This window comes from Bactrocera neohumeralis, chromosome 6, assembly GCF_024586455.1.
Source record: "Bactrocera neohumeralis isolate Rockhampton chromosome 6, APGP_CSIRO_Bneo_wtdbg2-racon-allhic-juicebox.fasta_v2, whole genome shotgun sequence".
NCBI classification, from domain to species: domain Eukaryota; kingdom Metazoa; phylum Arthropoda; class Insecta; order Diptera; family Tephritidae; genus Bactrocera; species Bactrocera neohumeralis.
Window position 1 is genome coordinate 51,770,339 of NC_065923.1, and position 23,298 is coordinate 51,793,636.

Consider the following 23,298-nt stretch of genomic DNA (forward strand, 5'->3'; position numbering starts at 1 on the left):
CAGCGTAGTTCTTGTCCTTTTATTCGCTGAACTATGTCAATGTCGTCGTATATCTCATACGGCTCATCGTTCTATCGAATGCGATATTCGCCGTGTACAACGTTTACAGGACCATTAATCTTTCGCAGAACCTTTCTCTCGAAAGCTCGTAACGTCGACTCATCAAATGTTGTATATTACAATTTCGGGGTACTTTTTTGTCACAATATACATCAATTTTAATTTAGCAGCGATACCAAGATTTCTATGAAACCACGATGTGGTACATTTTTATAAATATTTAGCGTTTTAAGAAACGACTACACTACAAGCACCCTTTTCGAAAACACTAGAAAAAAACAGTAATCATGAACTAAAGCTTTAAATTTTGAGCCCCAATTCTGCAAACTTTTTTAGGAAAATTTGTGTAATACCCGGTTTCTAATCGTTTCACAGCTTCTCTGATTCCTTCCGCTTTGAACTGAGAGAATTAGGGGTAGAAATATTGAAATACATATAAAGAGTTTTAAGCGGTTACATTGTTTCACGGCTTCAAAAAATCGATTTTTATACTCTACAATATGTTGCTACAGAGGTCAATCTGTGAGATATATTATACTCAACTCAGAGAGAATCCTTATGTGATAATAAAATGATCATGTGACAAAAATGGGCTGATTTAGATCAATAATTGCTAATAGAAAAGTTTTCTAACTTCCGGCTGACTTCATACCAGAAATATGGGTCGATACAACCGATTATAGTCACTTTCCATCTTTTTAATACCATATTTGTAATTCAATCTTTATTTTGTTTCCAAATCTCAGCCTCGGTGATTTCTTCCCCTTCACTGTCGGTAGATTTCTTCCCACCGAGCATTCGCTTGCAGTCTCCGAACAGGAAAAAGTCGCTGTTCCGGAACTCGACAATACCGTACAGTACATAAATTGATAAATTACTCAATTTAGAGTAAGCGAAGATATTAATAAATCTTTTCATCTGATTCTGACTTCACATATTCTTATTAAAGTGCAGCTTACATATGTAGATACTCTAGGTAGTGTTTCAGATATCGAGATAATCTATTGGACCACGTCTACGGTTTCTAGATACCATTCATTATTAACAAAACCATATTTGTATGGTTGGTATAAGTGAACTAGACTTATATTTACAAAAATATTAAAATGTCCTGCATTAATAGAGCATTTTACGGATTGGTTAAGTGTGCCACACTTCATGGAAACTTTGAAAGATCGAATTCCCTCTAACGCATGATCCGTATTCTATCTCTAGTAGGTTAACCACATCTGCCAGTGAATTAATTCGCAATTTGGGAACTAAGTTGGATTTTTCTATCAATAGTGTTATCTCGAACAGCCTTTGGGAATTTAAGATAATTTTTAAGAAAAAACAACCGTTTCTAATTCTTTTACTACACTTTTATTTGCTTAACATTAATTTAATTACATCCAACTTTTACACTTAATGAACGACTAGAACTTGGCAATCACCAACATGCAACATTATTGTAACCTTTTCTTTGAAATTTAAAACATCATTAATATTATATTATTTATATATTATACTATAGCCCATATATCTTTATCAGTAAACTAAAATGTTTATCAAAAACAATTTAAAACTAATTTAAATTCATTTGACACAGCGGAAGCGTTTAGTTTTCGAAACTGCTTAGCTTTCAGCCTAGTCTTCTAAGTACAATGCATACAAACATACACAAATATTAGTACTAAAATCACTAATTAAAATTAATTTTACATTCTTTCAGCAAATTTTTGCTGCAGTGAAATGCGAGAAAATTAAAATAATTAACTACTTTTTGTTAACTTTTCGTTCGAATACACTAAGTAATTGTCAAAATAGTCTACTAAATTCCTGTATTTGATTTTTCACACGCTGCCGTTAAGATAGCAACACCGACTTACTCCTCTGGCACGCACTGTCAGGTCTCCACGTGATTGAGCAGCAGGGGTGTATTGGCTGTGGGGTACGATGAGGGTCGACGCTGACGCTGCCAACTGGTGAGCTCTTCATTGCTGCCGCAGGACAGTGTCGACTCCTCGTAGCGCGAATGCGTCGAAGCGCCGGAAGAGCGACGCACGCCGGTGTAGGAGTCCGTGATGACCTCCAAGAGCGCCTCATCGCTGTAAAGAATTAAATATTTCGATATAGTAACATACAGAGTTCAAAATTAACAACGAACCTATGATAGCGATGATGCTCGAGCAGACTGCCGGTGGCGAAGCGCAGCTTCTTCGGCGACTCGAGGCTGGAGGAACGTGTCAGCGAATTGCGCGGCATACCCTTATTCTTCAACGACGAACGTATGCCATAATCCACCACAGCAGAGGTAATCTGCTGCTGGTTGTTCTGCTTAATGGTGCCCTGTATGAATTTGTTGAGAGCACGTGAACCGCGTCGCTGGGAACGCTCGTAGTTGCGCTTGTTGCGCGCATCCTCATCCTCGCCGAGCAGCCAATAGGTGCGTTGATCACCTTTACCTTTCATCGATATGAGACCACGCTCCTGATAGTGGTAGCCACCTAATTTCTCCAATAATTCACGACACTGCTGACTGCAGTGTATTTTAAGCGGCACACCGCTCGATTCCATGCGTGAGGCGGTGTTTACCGTATCGCCGAAGAGGCAGTAACGTGGCATTTTCAAACCCACCACGCCGGCGCACACCGGCCCCGTGTGTATGCCTATGCGTAGTAGCAGTTTGTTGGTGGGTCGATGCCGGATTTTAAACTCCGAAACTGCGCTGAGCAGGTGGAGGGACATCGAAGCGATTTCGGCGGCGTGCAGATCGCCATTGCGGATCGGTAGACCTGAGACCTGTTGATGGATGTGGAAAAATATTAAGATATTGCTTCCGTATGTCAATAGTAGATCAAAATATTATTGGTAAAGGTTTTAGGCTCGGAATGAAATATAAGAAATAACGGTAAATTATTTTCAAGTAAATTTTAAATCTCATTGGATCAACTGCTTTCTCATACTGCTCTATAAAGATGACCAAAGTGAGATCTTGAAATCTTCACAGCTCTTTCCGTCGATTTTTTATATTGACGGAGTTCAACACTATTTCCTTGTGTTATAGAAGATTCTCATAAGTAGAAACAGGTTTTCTATTATCTGTGGTGCTTTAATAAGTACCGAAAGAACCCTTTTTTTACTGATGGATTGAATCAAGAAATTTATTGTACTCTAATTTGTCTTTTTTACACAAAGAACTTATACCTAGTCCAAATGAATATGGATGAGATAGGCCCTATAAGCAGATATCATCAACTTTTTCAATGCTGGACTCTTAGATCTTCTGGGGTTTAGATTTCAACGATTAGACAATGTTCGAGAACCCGTTGTCAAAACATAAAATTCTAACATAAAATTCTCAATTTCAGGTACTGTTGTCACTTAAGGACCCTTTAAGTAAGGCGTGTTTGGGTAAAAAGGAGAAGTGTGTCTAATAACCTTAATCTAAAAAATCGAATTGCTATCCTCTACTAACTCACCACCATATATGCATCTCCAATCGTCTCGACCTTGTAGACATCATAGTGTCCGATGATGGAATCAAAGCAGGTATATAAATCATTCAGAAAGTCTACCACCTGCAATGGCGTGCTCTCCGCCGACATCGCCGTAAAGCCCACAATATCACTGAAATATATAGACACTTGCTCATAATTCTCCGGATCTACTTTATTGCCTTTCTTTAACTGTTCCGCTACGGGTCGTGGCAACATTTCTAGCAACAATGCGTCAGTCTTCTTCTTTTCTTCTTGCAGTTGATCAGTGCGCTCATCCACAAGCGCCTCCAAGTTATTGGCATACTTCTCCATCATAGCCATCATATTGTCGAAAATATTTGGTTTCATACCTTTACGTAGTGGACGCAATTTGGCACGTATCGTTTTAAAGTCGGGCCGTTCTTCTGGTCTTTCAGACCAACATTCTCGCAAAATTTCACGTACACAATCGAAGGAGGTTTCCAGCGGTTGCAACGAGGGACGATAGGGATATAGATGATCTTGCGGCTGGAGAACTTTCTGCAGACATTGCATGGGGGTAAGACCGGTCTCGCCGAATGGACCGTGTCGTACATGAATCTCATAGAGCACAATGCCGAAGGAATACGAGTCGCCTTTTTGTGTGCCTTGCACGAGCGATGCCGCACCGAGACGCAATAGTTCGGGCGCGCGATAGAGCAACTCTTTGAAGTAGAAGAAAAAATATTTAAAGCAAGACCTATAAAACAATGCTTTAATAGCGACACATACTTGTACATTTAACCGTCATGTTCGGCACCTCCGTTGAATTGTCCTCCATGCCCTTCTTGAAGGCGAACAGCCCGAAATCGGTCAGTTTAACCACCCAGCGTGAGTCGACCAGGCAGTTGGAGGTGCATAACGAACCGTGAAAGCGAATGGGCGATTCGTGTAAGTAGATGACACCCTGTCGTGTTACAAAAAGGGGAAAAGCGTATGAGAAGTATTAAGGAAATTGTTTAAATTTTTTTTCTATAAATGTTTGACAAATGCTACGAAAGCTTTTTACCCAGCGGGTGTGCAGAGCGTTTAAGGAAGCTTATTGCGGTATTGAACTTACGCGTATGATGTCGGCGACCATTGAAGCGATAAACATATTGTCCAGCTTGACGTCCTCATTCTCCAATATATCCTTTGAGCGCATAGCGTGTACGTTAGTGCGACGAATGGTGGGAGAAAGAGAAAATAAATGGCACAGATTAGTGAGTTAAAGTTGAGTAAAAATTTAAGATGTCAACAAAAATATTGTTTCTAATATAATTAATATTGGCAAAGTAAGAACTGAGGATGTACTTTAAATGAGTATTCAAAGTGAGAAGAGTCTGTACTGAGTGAAATGTGAAATTTAGCTATAGGAACAATATACATATTAATACTGGAATGGAGTTCATGAACCATTTCGTTCCTTAATCAATCTCGAAACTATTTGACTCGACACAAATCTATTTCGCCCAAAGGGTGCTATCTCGACCTTATTAGAAGTACGGAGCTCAAAATAAGAATTTTTTAACGGGGACTCAAAATATTGAACACTAGACTTCCCAGCAGTTTTCAACTACTTTTTTTAATAATTAGTCTTGAGATGTAACTCGTTCTAGAGCGTATTTTCTATGTTCTCAGTCAAAATTTAGGAAACAAGAACATATCAGAGCTAGGAAATAATAACGATCTCAGTTACTTCAAATGTGTGCCTTAAAACTCCATCTTGTTAAAAATAAGATTAACAAATACCTATTTCATCAATTCAGAAAATTTGTCATAAAATCAGTTATGAATACCATCAAGTATACATATTTAGCCATATAGCATACATACATACAAAAACTATTTGGAATCTCTCTGCGGAAAATGAATTGAAATCGCAGATTTGCATTCAAGTTATTTATCATCCTTTTCACTTTTTACTTCATCTCCTCTTAATCCTCTCTTGAGACTTTACTCTTTCATGGTAGCGAGTTTCCACGCCAGAGCAATTTGTATCAACTGCCGCGCGCTTAAAGGGTGTTGAGCTGAGCTGATTTAGGACTTACCTTCAAGCTGCCCCTCGTGCAGTACTCCGTGATGATGCAAATGTTTGGTGGATCCGTGCAGGCACCAATAAAGGCGCATATATTGTCGTGACGTGTATCGCGAAGCTGTGTGCGGGCGCATACACGCACAATGGTTAGCGAATAACGGAAGTATGTATATTGTTGTTGCAGTTCACAAAAAGCGCGCATTGGCGAGGAGTGTATTTGACAACGCAGCGCACAAATCCCACAGTAATATTGAGTTGTCGCGGTGGCATGTTGCAGCAAACGGATGAAGTTGGAATAACGCACAAAAACAGAAAAGAGAAAAGAAAGAGATTTGAAATATTATGTGCATTACTTGAATGTCAACTGCAATCAAAAAAGCGCAAAGTCAATGTAAGGGAAGGAAATTTGTGTCTAGTTCGAAAAAAGAAAGAAAAGATATACCAGAAATAAATGGAAAAAATTAAATTGAAACAAAAATTTAAAAAATAGTTGTTTGATAAACAATTTACTAAAGTAGTTTTTATACCTATCAAAAAATATTAATGATATTAATTAAAATAATGTTAATAAAAAACAAAAAAATTTTAGCATCGTTTGCACGGAAGGTTTTTCAAGAGGTTAAGAGCGCTACAAAAGTTTTTTTTTAATAATTTTTTGAGATATCAATTCTTTATTCGTGTGAAAGTACTTTCGATGCCATTATGTATGGAACTCGATTTCTTTTGCATGGCCACTACGGGTACGGCTTGCAGAAATCCCGACACTGAACCCAATTTTCGACGGTTTTCAAGCATAAATCGGCCGATACTGCTTCAATCTCACATTTGATACTCTCACGAAGTTCATTAATCGTCGCTGGCTTGTTGGCATGGACCACAGACTTGACGTAGCCCCACAGAAAATAGTCTAACGACGTCAAATCGCAGGACCGAGGGGGCCAATTGACTTTCGTGAGGTAACACGTTCACCAAACTTGGTTTTCAATAAGTTGATTGTGAAATTTGCTGTGTGACTTGCAGCGCCGTCCTGTTCAAACCACATATTGTCCAAGTCCATATCATCAAATTCAGGCCAAAAATATTCGGTTATCATTGAGCGAAAGCGATTCTCATTCACAGTAAAATGCCGGTCTTGATCATCACGGAAAAACGGCCCAATTACGCCGCCGGCCCATAAACCGCACCAAACCGTAATTTTTTTCAGGATGCAATGGATACTCATGGAGTACTTACGAATGTTCTTTCACAGGAATACATAATTTCATTGATATCACAAACAGTTTTTGTTTTATTAAAAAAAAAATACTTTTGTATCGCTCTTATTGAAAAACCCGCTCTTAAAGTTGAGGCCACTGACTCCGCATTTCGGTAGTAAATTTTAATAATTTCGACTCGTTGTTGGATCGTATATCTTCCCAATGGCAAAATTTACTGAAGAGAAATGTCGAAAGAGCGGGAAAAATATGGCGTGCTTTGCTGTCCCTATTGGTCTACTTTTGTAGCTTTGCTATTGAAAACCCCGTTATAATATCCTTCACAACTAAAAAGTTGTTCATACAAGGGCTTGATTTTCATAATTCAGTTTGCTTAGAAGCTATATGCCGAGATTACCTACTTTTTTCTAAAGAAAAAACACAAACACTTCAAATTTAATGCGAAATCATTCGAAAGAACGTTATTTGGGATTTATTTTTTGAATATTATTTTTATGATAGGTTGGCCGCGGCTACGTCTCAGATGGTTCAGCCGTTGAGTCCAATTTCCGATGACTCGTTCGAGCATTATATTGGTAACTGTCAAATGACATGCGTGATATTTTGCTCTAAGGCCTGAATCGAAGCGGAATTGTCCGCATACACTTTAGACTTTACATATCTCCACAGGAAAAAGTCTAACGGTATCATATCACACAGCACAAAAGGTGAAATTATCTGCTCACTGAAGTGTTCTCTCAACAAATCCATTGATTGATGCGATGTGTGGAAAGTGGCACCGTCTTGTGAGAACCAAATGTCACCGAGATCACGAGCTTCAATTTCAGGTATCAAATAGTTGGTTATCATCATCGTCATCATTTTTGAACAGATATAGACCGATGATTACGCCGCCCCACAAGCCACACCAAACTGTTGTATTTTCTGGATGATATGGCAGCTCTTGAATATCTTCAGGTTGCTCTTCGTCCCAAATGCGGCAATTTTGCTTGTTTATTTACCCATTGAGCCAGAAATGGGCCTCATTACTGAATTACAAGTAAATTTGGATCGAGAATCTTCATGGAACTTTCCAAGAGTCAATAGAGCGAACCGATGTTCATTGAGAAGCTTCATCGGCTTCAATTCTTAAACAAGCTGTATTTTGTACGCTTTCAATTTAAGATCTCGGCGTAAAATGCGCCAAGTCATTCCATACGTCAGTTCGAGTTGCTGCGAACGGCGCCGAATCGACTCTCCACGGTCTTCGTGTACACTTTCAGCTACGGCTGCTATATTTTCTTCACTGCGTGCTGGACGTGGTCTATTCGGTCGAATATTATCCAATAATGAATGCTGGATCTCAAGATGGATGATGGTGTTGCGAATAGTCTGCTCAGCAGGCTGATCATGTTGATCATAAGTTGAGCGAAGCGCGCGAATCACATTCTTTACAGAACGTTAATTCTCGTAATAAAGTCGAACAATTGCAAACGTTGTCTTTCCATTATGAAATGCTAAACAATACTGAACAAAGATAACATGACAACTTGACACGACTCACGCGTGATATGTCAAAGAAGGCTATTGAAAAAAGTACCTTTACTTGGATCACCCGTTAGCTGTCATACAAATTGAACTTCATCTTATCAAAGTTAATTTAATTTCGTAAAATATATATTTTTTTGTTTCTAGTATATTTTTCAATATGAGAATATATTTGTTTAAACACATTCAAGTTATTTCTTTTGATTACACCGGTCAACACGATTTTTGGGTCTGACATCTACATGTTAAATTTTAGTTTCTCCTATGACAAAAATAAGGAAACATTTTTTTTCCAGTTAAAGTTTGCTTTTGTAGAAATTAGAGCAATTTTTCGATTTTTTAAGCAGAAATGACTGATTTTTATATTTTTCTACAATTTCACTATAGATTATAATTAGAAAACTTTTTTTTAGATAAAAGAGTCGTTTTTATTCAAGATGTGTGAAAAAAAATAATATATAAATGTAAAATAACAAGAAATTACTGTCTAAAAGTGAATATTTTTTGTATTTCTTTTATGCTCATCCCAAAGCAAACTTAAAGAACTAAAGATTAATATTTAAGTGTTTTTCAATGTCTGAGGATAGGAATTAAGCATTCAAACAGATAACAAAAAAAAAAATTTAAATTTTTTTGTTGACCTGTGTTATCTAAATATTTACATTAAAACTTTTATTTAACAAATAACCCACTTACCAATTTAAGTTCCTTCTTCATTTCCCGAGTTATATCCACGGATTTCTTTCGAACTTTCTTAATTGCATATAGTTGATTTTTATATAGGCCTATAGGCGTAAATATTGTCGTGTAACGGAAATCAGCATCCGGATTTGAGCTCAGGCTTACTTGGCTGGTGCGTATAAGCGGGTGAGTAGACTAACAAATGAAAAAAAATTATTTCTGATTAAATATTCAATACATAAATACATTTTATAGACTAAATAAAAAACAATATTAATAACTTATAAATATTTAATGTATGAATTATTTTTATATTCCAAAAATTTGGTTATTTTAACCAACACCCTTTGAATTCACCACTATTTCGTTACAAAAACCCACTTAACACTGACATAGGAACATATAATTTATTCAAGCAGATAACAATTGGTAGAGAAAGTTTAAATTTTTAAAGAAAGGTGCACGTAACCCTCATCTAAATGCTTCATTATATACATAAACATTTTTGTACATACATAAATAACTACCACAGTTCGTATCTACTCCCTTTATAAGCAAAACACTGTCAAGTGCAGTCGGATGTACTCGTATGTCACATGCAACTCGCAAGTGTTGCAGCAGTCACCACAACAAAAACAACAATAAGGAAAGCAATCAGTAAGCACATAAACATTTGTCAGCAATGGCAGAGCATCATTATGCTAAATGTTGTCAAGTTGCTTTAGTCCCTATTCAACAGGACATCAACACAGGAAGCCGTTAGGTTGCATAACTGCGTGGGTGGACAGACTGGTTATTGCTCTTATTGTTGCTATCCGAGTGTCTGTTTGCTCCCAAGTTGGCATTTTATTGTGGTATACTCTAAGCAATCATTGCCAGCATTGTTTGTTGTAGTTGTCGTTGTACGTGAAAATACATATTTTTATTATATGTACATATATAAAGCGTCTGTAGATATAGCAATGGGTGTTCTTTGAAATTATTTATATATTACATATGTATGTTAATATTAAAATGTGCATTTGTTTGAGTTTCGATCTCTGATAATCCCCACAAACTCTTAACTATCAAAACTCATTTTTACTAACTAATGAAAATACTTTCTTTCTTCGTGAAAATGAAGAGATCTTTGAATTTATTGTGACCCACTTAATAATAAGTGCTTTTTTCGACTTCCACCGGCGGTCAACTTTTAAAAAATTAATAATAAAATTATTATTGTTTTTGGCTGTACAGTTGCAAAGTTCGTTTGATCCTAGGAATAATCCGGGGACTGTGGCTTCAGACGGCATCCTCTATTTCTATGGTGGGTTGTTCATATTATTTAAACTAAAGTAGATTATAAAACAGATTCTCAAAATATGTATTAACATTTCTGAAACGGCTGAAAACTTTTAGATCTTTCCAATTATCGGAGATTGACACACTATCTGTAAAAGAGAATCTAACCGAACATGATTTTGTTCATCTTCTGAAGTTAAAATGAAGGATTGCTCTTATTTCCTTTCAGAAGGCATAGATCTTTTTTCACATAATATAGACACACAAGCATATTACAGAGAGGCATACAAAGCGTTTATTAAATTTTCAAATAGTTTTGGATCCACTATATGTGACCTGGTCTACGGAAAGTGGGCTTAGGTGTCAAAAAAAAAAAAGGAGATATATACTTTTATATTAGAAAATAGTTTTACGTTAGCTCCCTTTTCGTAGACCAGGTCACATATATATATATTATATTATATCGGAATTGATCCAAATTATTCTCGGCCAAGTGTTGTTATTTTCGCGATCTAACCCTGAAGTAAGTGCAGATCTGAAGAGATTGCAAGCCAAAATATTTTATTTTTTTGGTTAAATTGTGTACCTGCTCCCATTATTGAGGGGTACTGGAGCTAAACAGTTACAGTCGTAGGCTCATACCCAATTCATACTTTTGCATGCTCGCCACATACCCTGGAAACGTGAGCCACCGTTGTGTAAGATGCGGTAACCAACCCGTATGGATCCTGGAATCACGACTAAAAGAGAGGAAGCTTCAACGGAACCACTCTCACATATTCGGTTTAAGAGTTCGTTGAAGTCTAATTGCAGCGTTTGTTCACCAGAGTTGCGAGCGGGCGTCGGTCTTGAAACAAGCGGTATGATTCAAGCGCATGTCCCTGCAATGTCCCTAAATTGGGAAGATGCCGCTGCCCAGCTGGTTGATGCCTTCGTAAAAGTAAAGGCTGACATAACCGCCGTCCAAGAAATGTGATGGACGGGACAAGAACGGAGACGAGTAAGTTGTTATGACAATTAGTACAGCGGCCTTATGAGGGATAATAAGAGCAGCACAGCTAAATTGAGAAGGTACACCGATGATATTGATATCATTGGCCTTAAAAACCACGCTGTTTGTTCTACTCTATCCGGACTGTATAAGGAAGCGAAGCGTATGGGTTTCGTTGTGAACGAGGACAAGATGAAAAATTTCCTGTCATCAAACAAACAGTCGTCGCCCTCGCGACTTGGCTCCCATGTCACTGTTGACTGTCATAACTTTGAAGTCGCAGATAATTTCGTTTATCTAGCAAAAAAAACAAACTCCTCTCTCGGCGAACAAAGTTCGGCAAAAATCCAGCCATTAATTTAGAATCTGCTTTGAATAAAATGTTCAGGATTGAAACGTACCGGCATTCGAAGGACCCCGGGAATATTATTATTCGATATATAATATATTTAGGATTTAAAAGCGGTAAACTAAGTTCACTGATAACAACTTCGTTCTGTAAGTTATCCATCTCACTATACTCATTCGCTTCATTTAAATTTTTTTCTGTTTCGCAAGTCCATATTCACTTAAACATTAAACAGTTGGCACTCACCCTTGTTTGCTTTTGACTAGACTGCTCCTTCTCGCTTTCGTGCATTTGCACTTCGCGAAAATCAATTTTCCACAACAAACTATCCAACTCCTGCTCGTAGCGCCAATTGCGATACAACACCAACGAGATAATCCCGAGCAGCACCAGCGCGCCGCCGGCAATGCTCGCCGATATCTCACCCGTATAACCTGTAAATAATAAACGAAATCAATTTAATGAAGCAAATTGAAATGGGCGCACGCTATGCGACATGTTGGCCGACGCCACCGCTCGGCCACGATTACTCACTGATGCATTTCTCGCCCGCAAAACCACATTTCGGCTCCGCCGCCGGCCGCCCGTTCGCGCTCACCCAATGGATTTTACCGTATAAATTGAGATCCTATTTGTTGATTGTCGAGATGTTTAATAATTGAATGGCAATTAAAGTGCGTTAATTTATTTATGTTTCAATAAACGATAAAAAAATTAATTTAATTTAATTGAAAGTGAAATAAGTTATGAGGCAGCGAGGTAAAAAGCAATTAATGAGTTCGGAAAGTAACGGAAAAAGAGCAAGGAAAGCGAGCACTCACCTGTAGAAAACTCTTTTGGTATTTTTCATGGTTTTTTTTCATTTTTTTATTGTTATTCAAAGCATTTGTTTAATGAGAAATTATATAAAATTAGTTATTAGCAAATACAGAGTGCAGAGATTTCAGTACGATATGAAAAATGTACAGGGTTTTATGCAAGAAGTGCGATAATTGTTAGTATACAAATATATTTGAAACAAAAACGATTAGTTTAGAGTATTTTACTATTTAATTGACGTGCCTATTTAACGCTAAAAGTTTATATGGTTGAGTTAATAAGACATAAGGCTTAAGTCGACTTTATGCAATTTTTAGAAATCCTCTTTTTGGTCACTTTGTTGAGATAAACCCAATTTTGTGTCATAAAGTGAGGTTAACTTCACGATGAATCTTATATATGGAACAAGTAGACGACGGCAGGGGACAGGCAGCCTCTGGTCAATATTAAAATACACACGTTCTTATAGATACAATTACTTAGCCACCTTAGCATGACTTGACGGCAGCAATGGGCAGCGTAGTGTTGCCACTAATAAGTGAAATGTAAAATTATTCAAAGCTCTAACAAGTCTAACGTTAATTTACAAACGGAGGCATATAATAGCTCTGATATATGATTTGTAGAAACAATTGATAATTTAAAACATTGATGGACCTATTTACTTATTATTTCCGCAAAAAATTTCACTTTGAACAAAATATTTAAATATCATTCAAGTAAAAAGTTTTAGTACGGCAACAAGGAAGTTGTGTACATTAGCTGTTTGATATGTCACTGCCGTCTTCAAAATGTTCAAGAAGCTGGCTTTTAGTCGCCATTTGCAAACAAGAAAATATCGCTGTCGTGCAGTCGTCTATATGTTTAAAACTTTAATCCGACGAAAATCAAACTTGTGAACAAAATCGACTTAAGCACTTTTGTCTTTTAAGCATAACATAATTGTGAAGGTAATTACAAAACAAAATTCTATACAAAATTTTCAAAAATAACATATAATATAAATAATCATAACTACTAAAAATATAGTTTAAATGAAACATATCTATTTCTGTTACCGCCCTAAGCCTTTCGTATTAGAATGTGATTTTATTTCGCGCTCCTATTTTAAAAATGCCATCTGAGACTCATTAAATGACAATCTAACCGGAATTACGAATCTTATAACTTTAGTTAAAACCTTAAATTATATCCAGCATTTTCTATTAAAGCTACGGCTTTTCAAGGGATAACACTGGTACTAAAATATACAGACTGACAGAGTGGTCGAAAGTGGTTCCAAATATTATGCCAGCGCCCCGACAAAAAAAAGTTTTTCATTTACACAAAACATAAATCCATCAGAGCCGAATAAAATTGGCCGAAAATATATTCTAGACTCAAACTACAAATTGAAAGACAGATGAGGGTAATGCTCTCGGCAAAGGTTTACCCCTGTTGCGGAACATGGTAGTTGAAATTAAATTGTTTCGAAAATAACAGAATTACTATAAATATTTTCAAAACAACCAGTGATAACGGTTGATGTCAAAGTAAGTGTTTAAATGTTTAAATATTGTTGGAATATTACTCCTATTCTTCGTATTTTCGAAGCTAAAAGTTAAACGCATTATTATTATTTGTCTCCGGGTCTATGATTATCAATTAAAAAGTCGAATATTTAGGCAACTTTGACCGAAGATAAACTTTTCATCGGATAGCTTTGCGCTCGTGCCGTTTGGTACGATACCTATGTATGTATGTATGTATATTGCAGAATAAACTGATTACGTGGAAATATTACAAGTTCAGTGAACATTTTTTCCTAAGTTTCGAATTTAAAATATTGGTATATCAATTATTAGAGCGTAGGAGACCATTTTGTAAAGCATTTAATTTCCTATTACATAAATCTATGGAACGAAATATTTTTTCAAGTAGTGATAATATGAAATTAAGCCCTCATACTTGGAGAGCTTTTCTTATAGGTTTCTGTCAACCAATTTTTCAGAGTACCAAGCGAAATAAACATTCGTTTTTTACCCACCTTAATGTATATACAACCGACTCACTTGAATGGGTACATATTTTATTTTTAAGTTACGAGCCCACGTCTCTTCATTTAGCTAGCTATTGCTTCCAAAATTAATAGAAATGCAAATGTCAAGTTTTCGGATGGAAAAATATTTCATTTCGACGGCGCCGACGAACTTAATTATTATTTCTACGACCTTAGAAAAGAGAAATGTTTTCAAGCCCCACACTATAGCCGCGAAGGGGGTGTGGTATGTTATTATGAAAAAAATTACTCCAGTTTCAAACATCAAAAATGGCTGTTTCTTCGTACAAACAAATACTATGCATTTTCGCAAGTTTCCGATATTTTCAACCAATTTCCTGGACATACTAACAGGATAATGCTCCGATCCACGCCGAAAGGGTAGTAGAATCTTAGATTCAGTTCAAAATATGAACTTGTTGAAGTGGCTACCCTATTCTCCTGACCTTAGTACATATAATGGGAAACATTTGGGAGTGGATGCCCTGCAAGGTTTATCAGTCAGGCCGTGAATTCCATGATCGCGAGTCCTTTATAGTAGCGATAAAAGTTAAATGGAGTGAGATATCCTTGGATTACTTAAAAAGCCTTTTTGATAGCCTTCCAAACAGAAATTTTTAGCTAACCTAAACGTAGGAGGCAGTTTTAAATACTAAAGTCATTAATTTGTAAAACTTTAATAACCAGTCACACTTGTTTGCTTAATATAAATAAGTTATTGTATTGAGACTACAAAGCAAGCTTAAACGGAGCTTCTGCGAGGTCTAAATGAAAAGATATAGGCTTGTTTCTTAAAATAAAATAATACACGTATTCAAGCGAATCAGGAGTATATACTTGTATATGATATGCTCATTTTAAAAAGTAAAAGTTTTTCCAATCTTTTTTTTAAAGGAACTATCTGTCAAAATCCGGCACATCAAAAAAGCATTGCTTAACTATAGTATAGTATTAAAATTAATTAAATAAAATAAATTATTAAAAATTAAATTGATTCCAAGGTCTTATTTTTATATACACATTTATATATAATTTAGGTATGTTTGAATTAAATATGTATGTTAAACAATTAAAATAACAAAGCCAAAAAAAAATAATTTCTATACAAATTGTATTTAAATTAAATATTTTTCATTCAAATTATGTGACTGTACTTCTTCATAATCAAATTTTTAAAATATTTTGCATATGAATTTATATACTCACAGGTAATTTATCACTTTGTGTCTGACTAAATGTCCCCACCGGCACCAGGCCAGGAACCGTCATATTTCTGCTATTGCGCGCATAGCCACGCGCTAATACTGTATAATTGCCAGCGGCATCACCATTCTCATCGATGTACACATGATAGCTGCATGAGAGGAGAGAGTAAGGCATTTGTAATCTTAATATGGGAACTAATTTCCAATCGATATTTGTATAAACATAAGTACATCTGTATGTTTAAAAGTTTTTAAAATTCTACATTCAGACACCGGCATGAAATAATCATTAAATAACTGTAAAAAAAATATTTTCACATTTTTTGTAAGCACCAAAAATAAAATAATTAAAACATCATTAAATAAAAGGTGCATTCTGAAAAAGAAGATTTAATTTGCTATAACAAAGTGTCTTTAGATTTGACGATGACGACATGAAATTGTTTCGAATGTCACAAAAAGTTCGTGTATGCACATTTAGGTTAAAAATAATAGCAGTGAAAATATCAAAAATAAAAGTTTGGTAATTTTTGTTTAATTGAAGCTGTCGTAGGTTTTATGAAAATATAAATTGAGTTTTCATTCTACATAAAGGCATTCCAGAGACTGAGAAAATTCTACATTTCCCAGCTGTATATCCGAAATTTCCGCAATAAAGATATTGAAACGGGATATGACGAAATTTTAAAAAAGGGTCTGATATTGCTCACTTTGAATTAAATATCTCGATTTAAATTTTGCTCAGGACCACCTACCTTTGAAAACCCCGTTTAATGAAGAAATCACAGATAATAACACCCCAACATTTTGTATACAAATATTTTTATGGCTTCATTTATGGCCGTACATAAGACTTTAAAAGTAAAAATACGAGGAAATCTGTCATAGACTCAATAACGAAGATTGAATTAAGATATTTGGGAGAACCACATATTTTTATTATAAGAAACCCTTAAGCAATATTATTGAGAACCGAATACTCGATTATTTTGTTACTTTTATTTGGAAGTTAAGTATTGTAAGCATAAAAAATTAATTGAGAGCTGGAAGAAAACAGTATACCTATTCTTAATTTGGGTACAAGGTTGAGCATTTTGTTTTACTATTGGCTGAGGTACCAAATGAAGAGAAAGAACTTTAATATTTTAATAAAACTTTGTACACAGTGAAAGATATTTCTTTATTCAACATTTCGTTCTTGTACAGAGTTTTAATATTTAATATAATCGACATAAATTATTCTTTTAGAATTTTGCTTAATTCTAAGCAACTAAGATACTTCGACTTTTATTAAAGCGCTTTCCTTTTTTATCAAAAATATCCATTACAAAGTTAGGCAGGCGAGGAACTGCCTTATATCTGTTACATGGATGTAGAATATGCTACAAACCAATTATATTTAAATCTTTACTCAGTATTGTTATATTAAATGATAGTCCTTTATCAACCTTCCGCTTATTTTACTGGACTTATGCTCTGAGATATCCACCCTTAAGTGAAACTGACAGTCCGTAATTAGAAAATTCGTTATATGGGTGCGTGGAATACGAAATAAGACATTTTTAGGAATACCTATGTACTCGTATATTCGTTTGTATTTCTCAATATTTCCTCCACTAACCACTAAATTATAAAACCAAGACAACGTTGGAAAATGTATGATGTTTTAGAACTCCAACTGCTATTATTTTCCACACAATTGTGCTGAGTGCCAAACAGTTACCTTATGTCAATACAAAAAAAATATTTCTCTTTTGTTCTCGACTCACCCCATGGCGCTCAGGTATTTGGAACCTTTTATGGCCGCAATGAGTGCCGTGCCATTTTTGGGCTTGCCACCTGCTTCCAAAACTTTTATTAGCGCATTTGCATACAAATGAACGGCATCATAGAGGTACGCAGCCTCGGCGCTGATCTAAAACAAAGAAAATATTTAGCAAATGTAATGAAAGAGAGAATTGAATAAAGAACGGAATGAAATGGCAGAAAGTAACAAATTCCTAGATTTTTATTTGCGTGTAAATCTTTAGTGGATTTGCCGGTGAATTTTATGCTTTAATAACCGTTAAATCGCTACGAGGAATTGTACTCAAACAGCTTATTTACTCACCTGCTTTGCGCCGCCAAAATAGCCTAAAGGATTGGGGAAATTGAATGGCGGCAACTCCATATATTTGTTGACCTAAGACCAAAAGAGATGGAGAGGGAGATAAAAATGTATTAATGGCCAAAACGATTTGTTTATAAAGATTATTTTGAGCATTAAATATTTCACGCACGTTCACACGCTTGACACAGCCCTCACTACCCGCTACTTTAACACATAAATACAGCATTTGGCAACTATTTGGAAACAGAACTTTCTTAAAGTGAAGGAAAGCCCCTTCATCAACTAAAAATAAATATTTTCTAACATATTTTTGTGTTGGTTAAAAATAATTGTAACTTCACAAAATGTGGCCCCTTTTGCTTTGAAAAATAACTAATTTGAAAAAAGTTTATAATTATAAGTCCATCTCCTTCACACAGTTACTGTCAAATGCCATTTATTTTAGAAACCCCCACATCGACGCAAATATAAGTTAGAAAATTTTTACGAATGCCGTTCTCTTTGCTTTAAGGTCGATCTTTTAGCTTAACATATGCTTAGTGCTCAATGAAAGAAACACTTCATATACACATATTTTCTACAGCCACCACTTTAATTCAACAAAACTCTAATTTTTTCATTTCATATGATGTCTTCAGAGTCTTGGACGATGTCAACAATGGATGAGTCGACGTTGCGAGTTTTCGAGAGAAAAGTTTTGCGAAAGATTTATGGTCTTTTGCGCGTTAGCCACGGCGAATATCGCATTCGATGGAACGATGAGCTGTACGAGATATATGACGACATTGACATAGTTCAGCGAATTAAAAGATAGCGGCTACGCTGGCTAGGTCATGTTGTCCGGATGGACGAAAACACTCCTGCTCTGAAAGTATTCGACGCAGTACCCGCCGGGGGAAGCAGAGGAAGAGGAAGACCTCCACTCAGTTGGAAGGACCAAGTGGAGAAGGACCTGGCTTCGCTTGGAATATCCAATTGGCGCCTCGTAGCGAAAAGAAGAAACGACTGGCGCGCTGTTGTTAACTCGGCTATAATCGCGTAAGCGGTGTCTACGCTAATTAAGAAAAAGAAGATGATGTCTTCCTAACTCCTTCTATAATATTAGTTTTCTGTAAGATCACTTAATGCAAAGGAATCCTTCATTGAACATATTGGCTATTGCGAACAGTAAAAAGCGATCGTTTTTGGTTTCAAACGGCAATTTTTTCATTTTTTCCTCAAGCGTTTCTAATTAGCAGGGCACGGGTGTATTTGCCACTAATGTCCTTACTACCAACAGTAATCTCATTTCCACACTCGATAATTGTCACTTGGATTAAATGGGATTATGGGACATTCTACACACTCCATATATAAGTATATAGTAAATACATATGTATACCGGAAGCTAGTTTTGATTATGGTTAGCACTTTAATTTCGCTGCTCTAATCTTCATATCACAGTCAATCAATCCATTTTAGAGAACTGTTGAGTAGAAATCGAATTAACGGAACTGAGAGTGTCGCTCATGCAAATAGTACGAGTAAATAAAAACTTAAGTATTCATGAACTTCATTGTTAAAGGCTACTCTCCCTGAATTTGGTTTACTCTCTTGTAAAAGTATGGCACAAAAACCAATGGAAATAGGGACATAATCTATTGTGGAGAAGCTAGATTCAAATCGTTACACTAAACTGGAGTGGTTACCACTTAAGAGGAGTTCATATAATTAAGCACGGAAAACAATCCGGAAATTGTAATAAAACGTCGTGTCAGAATAATAATATTCCCAGTAGTTGTAAATGAATGAGTTATTCTAGTAAAGACGACGGTTAAAAATTAACTTATTTAAATATTATTTTGCCAGGATTTTTTTCAATCCAGACAACATTCACAGTCAAATAGTTATTCAAAAAAACCTAATTTGAATCATAATTGAAAGAATGAATCTCGCAGAACTTACAAAGAAAATTTTATTGTAAAATTTCTTTCCAAAGGACAACAAAAGTAACAGAGCTTTTATTTGAATACTTGGATTACGCGAATATATTCCTGTAGATATTACATGAAGTTCATTTTTATGCAACTCACGGACTTGGCCCACAATCACACGATCAGACAAATGAATTTATAGTACATATGTATGTACATACATCGGGTATTTGTCAACAAGTTTGACCGAGAGCAAAACCTTGTAATCCACTTATGATGAGTGCAAAAGCAGATATTTACAAGCTATGGATATAGTGCTCTACATATGTATGTATGTATGTATATACTCGTGAAAAACATTATTGTAATTAAAATAAAAGTTAAGCTTCGGATCAAACTGCTAACGAACGACAGTAAACCGCAAACGCTCATTTGGCGATAAGCCATGGAGAGGATGAATAATTATTTTTTGCTTTAATGGTAGAAAATATACGTAGTTCTACATACATACAAATATTTGTGTATCCATATGCTACTCACTTCTTTGGCAAATTTAGCGAATGAGACTGGCGCCGTTGGAAAAATCCCCACGTAGGATTGGAAAGCCACTTCGGCGCTTAAGTCGATTTTCTCCAAGAGCAAACCGCGCAGGTACTTATCCGGATTTGCTGGGTCATATTGCTCGATGTCGATGCCAACAACAAAGTATTCACCTTTGGCCAACAAGCCTTTACGCTCCAAACTGACCATCAGACCGACATGCTCGTAGTAATGACCGAGTATGAGATAAACTAGAAAGAAGAAAATTAAAAAAATAATGAATGATAATAATGAATTAAGTATGTATTTGGGGAAAAATGTATTAAAACGTGCGTAACCGACGACATTTAACTCGGGAACATTGGCAGCACACAAAGGATTTGTAATTCTGTTAATATGCTCCTATGGAACATGGCGTGGTTAAGGTATTTTAGAGCTCTTGAGGAAGTAAAATTTGCTTCATATTGCATCGCGATCAAAGTTGTACCAAAAATTGTTGTGGTCGAGACCATTGTATATTTTTTGAATTCGGTCATATGTATTTTTACTTTATCACCCTTATACCATATTATCATCTTACAAATACGCATTAATTAATAACCTTCAAAATCTGTAAGAACTCTTCAATGGTCATAAGAAGCAGTAGTCATGTAATAATGACAAAAAACAGTTCTAAAATATATAGTAGATATATATTTCTAAATATTTTGAAATCGATTTTATATCGAGGGTTTGAGCTGGCCACTTTCACCCTTCCTCTTTTAAATTTCAAAAAGTTCTAAGTTTTGAAATAAATACGTTTTCCACGAGACTTTATTAAATTCGGCTTGAGATTTGTTAGAAAAACGAAAATCATTATACGTAGTATATGAGAGTTTTGGTAGTATCGACCTGACTTTACCTAACAACTATTATCTTTTTACATACTAAAAAATTTTGCCTGGGTTTCATTAAGGTGCCTCACATATGGTAATATGGTAACTAATCATATGGAGCAAAGTCAGTGGGATGTTCGAAAATCCTGATATTAGTTATATGGGTCAAATTTTTACCACTTTTATAAATTTTAGGCACAAAAACACTGTTAAGAGTAAAAAACGCTCCATCATTTTTATTGAGATTACTCAAATATTTGCCGATATATGCAGTATAAGGTCACCCGGAAGTTCGAAATCTTTAAATTAAGTATATGGGGGCTCAGGGAAGTATTGAGCCGAATTAACCAATTTTTGATACACAGAGTTACTATTGTCAGAAAAGAATTCTCTCTGAACTTCAATTGTATATCCCATACATTGACTGTTATTTTTGGTCAACAGTCAACAACATAAACACTGGAAAATTTCCGGTATTTTGGGTCTTGTACAGTTTTCGTCGGATTTCGGCAATTTTTGGTCATGAGGTGGCATACTGCAAAGGAATTATTAGTGTAAAGTTTTGTTCCGTTAATTAATTAATTACTGGTTGAAATTACTGGAAAGTAAAAGAATCGGATGGAAATTAAAAATGTCTTATAAGGGAAGTAGGCATGGCTGTAGTCCGAATTCGTCTATTTTCACTGTAAAATAAAAATGTCGGAAAATGCCACATACAAATGAAGTTGAAATCGGTCGGACAGGTCTCGAGATATACGATTTCGCCTAAAAAAGGGCGGTGCCACGCCCATTGTCCAATTTTGACCCCGGCTCTATTGAAGCCCTATTATACCATCTCGCGGTATACGTCTTTTACGAATTTAGTTACTGATTTTAGTAGTTTCGAACAGTACCGTTATATGGGTTATGGGTTATCTTCCGATTTCATCCATTTTCACACTATTGGGAAGAGTTCTTATAATATTTGAGTCGGGTAAATTTGGTTGTTGTAGCATTAGTGGTTTAGAAGATATGTACATTAAACTTCTTAGAAAAAGGGGCCACGGCCCTTTTGTAAACTTTTTTGCCCACAGATGCCCCTCACTATTGCGATCCCCGTTACCGAATTACAGTTTTATATCTTAATTTCGTGCTTAGCGATTTGTGGGCGTGGCAGTGCTCCGATTAGGCCCCAAACCCGCAAAAGAAATTTCATCAAGATATCTCAATTTTTACTCAAGTTACATCTTGCACGGACGGACGGGAAGACCGGACTTCAACTTCTCTCGTCGTCGATTGTTTTAGGTGACACATACAACCGTTAGGTAAACCAAACAATTATACTTTGTAGCAATAGGTTGCAAAAGTATAATTAGTCAATGTGATATTCAGCGGTGCATTGCTTCCTACCTGAAAAATCCACCACCTTTTTCCAATGCATGCTCTGCACATACATATGAATATGTGTGTATTTATCCATGTCCTTTTCTTCGTCCTTCGTTGTCGTTATCCTGCTGCAGAAATTCTCATCCGTTTTATATGCAGTTTTGAACAAATAGTTGGCCATTGACTTGGTTTAGTTATCGCTTCTCGGCCTTATGGCTAAGATCAAAGTGTAGTATCTGTTCTTATCAGCTTAACATCTGATAGATCCTCCATCGGAGGACAACAAATGTTAAACTGATTTTTGGAAATCGACGGAGTGTTTTAGGAGCTTGCTCCACCTCCATCACGGGTTGGCCCGGTATTGCAGTACCACCGGGAATTCGGCCCAAATTATTTAATACATTACAATTATTTAGTATCTTTATAAAACTCCAGCGAAGAGTAACTTTAGTTACAATATACTAAATGGGCCATTCCATACAAAATTTTTATATTCAAAGATATGTCGTGTCGCGTGGTGTACGATACGAATATCGTTGTATCTCGACACAATTTGAAAATATGGAGTTATGAATTTTCAAAAGTTCAACGATCGGAAAAAGAAAGTACTTATTAGTACGTATTATATTATATAAAACCTATATATGTATATAATATAAAACCAGCCGGCCTAGTGCACTCTTTTTAATTAACCAAAATAAAAAAAAAATTATTTGTTTATACAAATGTACCGTTTGTTTATAAAATAAAGTCAAACAAATTCGTGCGAAACTGAGAAAAAATTATAAGCAATCTTACTTCAGCAAATTCGAAAAA

At 35.8% G+C, this 23,298-nt stretch overlaps 1 protein-coding gene and 1 non-coding gene across 2 annotated transcripts; one reads left to right on the forward strand and one right to left on the reverse strand.

Annotated features, from left to right (window-relative positions):
* Positions 1–1,399: 1,399 nt before the first annotated feature.
* On the reverse strand, positions 1,400–20,754 carry LOC126762793 (receptor-type guanylate cyclase Gyc76C). Its single transcript, XM_050479839.1, has 14 exons — positions 20,730–20,754; positions 20,243–20,493; positions 17,790–17,861; positions 17,449–17,594; positions 15,681–15,828; positions 12,152–12,245; positions 11,864–12,051; positions 9,012–9,191; positions 5,588–5,692; positions 4,618–4,689; positions 4,290–4,464; positions 3,522–4,222; positions 2,207–2,841; positions 1,400–2,147 (listed from the first exon to the last, which is right to left on the reverse strand). Exons 1-14 carry the CDS (start codon positions 20,752–20,754, stop codon positions 1,946–1,948), a joined length of 2,994 nt encoding a protein of 997 aa, XP_050335796.1. The 3' UTR covers positions 1,400–1,945.
* A 1,924-nt stretch (positions 20,755–22,678) lies between these two features.
* Positions 22,679–22,876, forward strand: LOC126763840 (U2 spliceosomal RNA). The gene has a single exon (XR_007667696.1). It is a non-coding gene; the product is annotated as a U2 spliceosomal RNA (small nuclear RNA).
* The last annotated feature ends 422 nt before the right edge of the window (positions 22,877–23,298 follow it).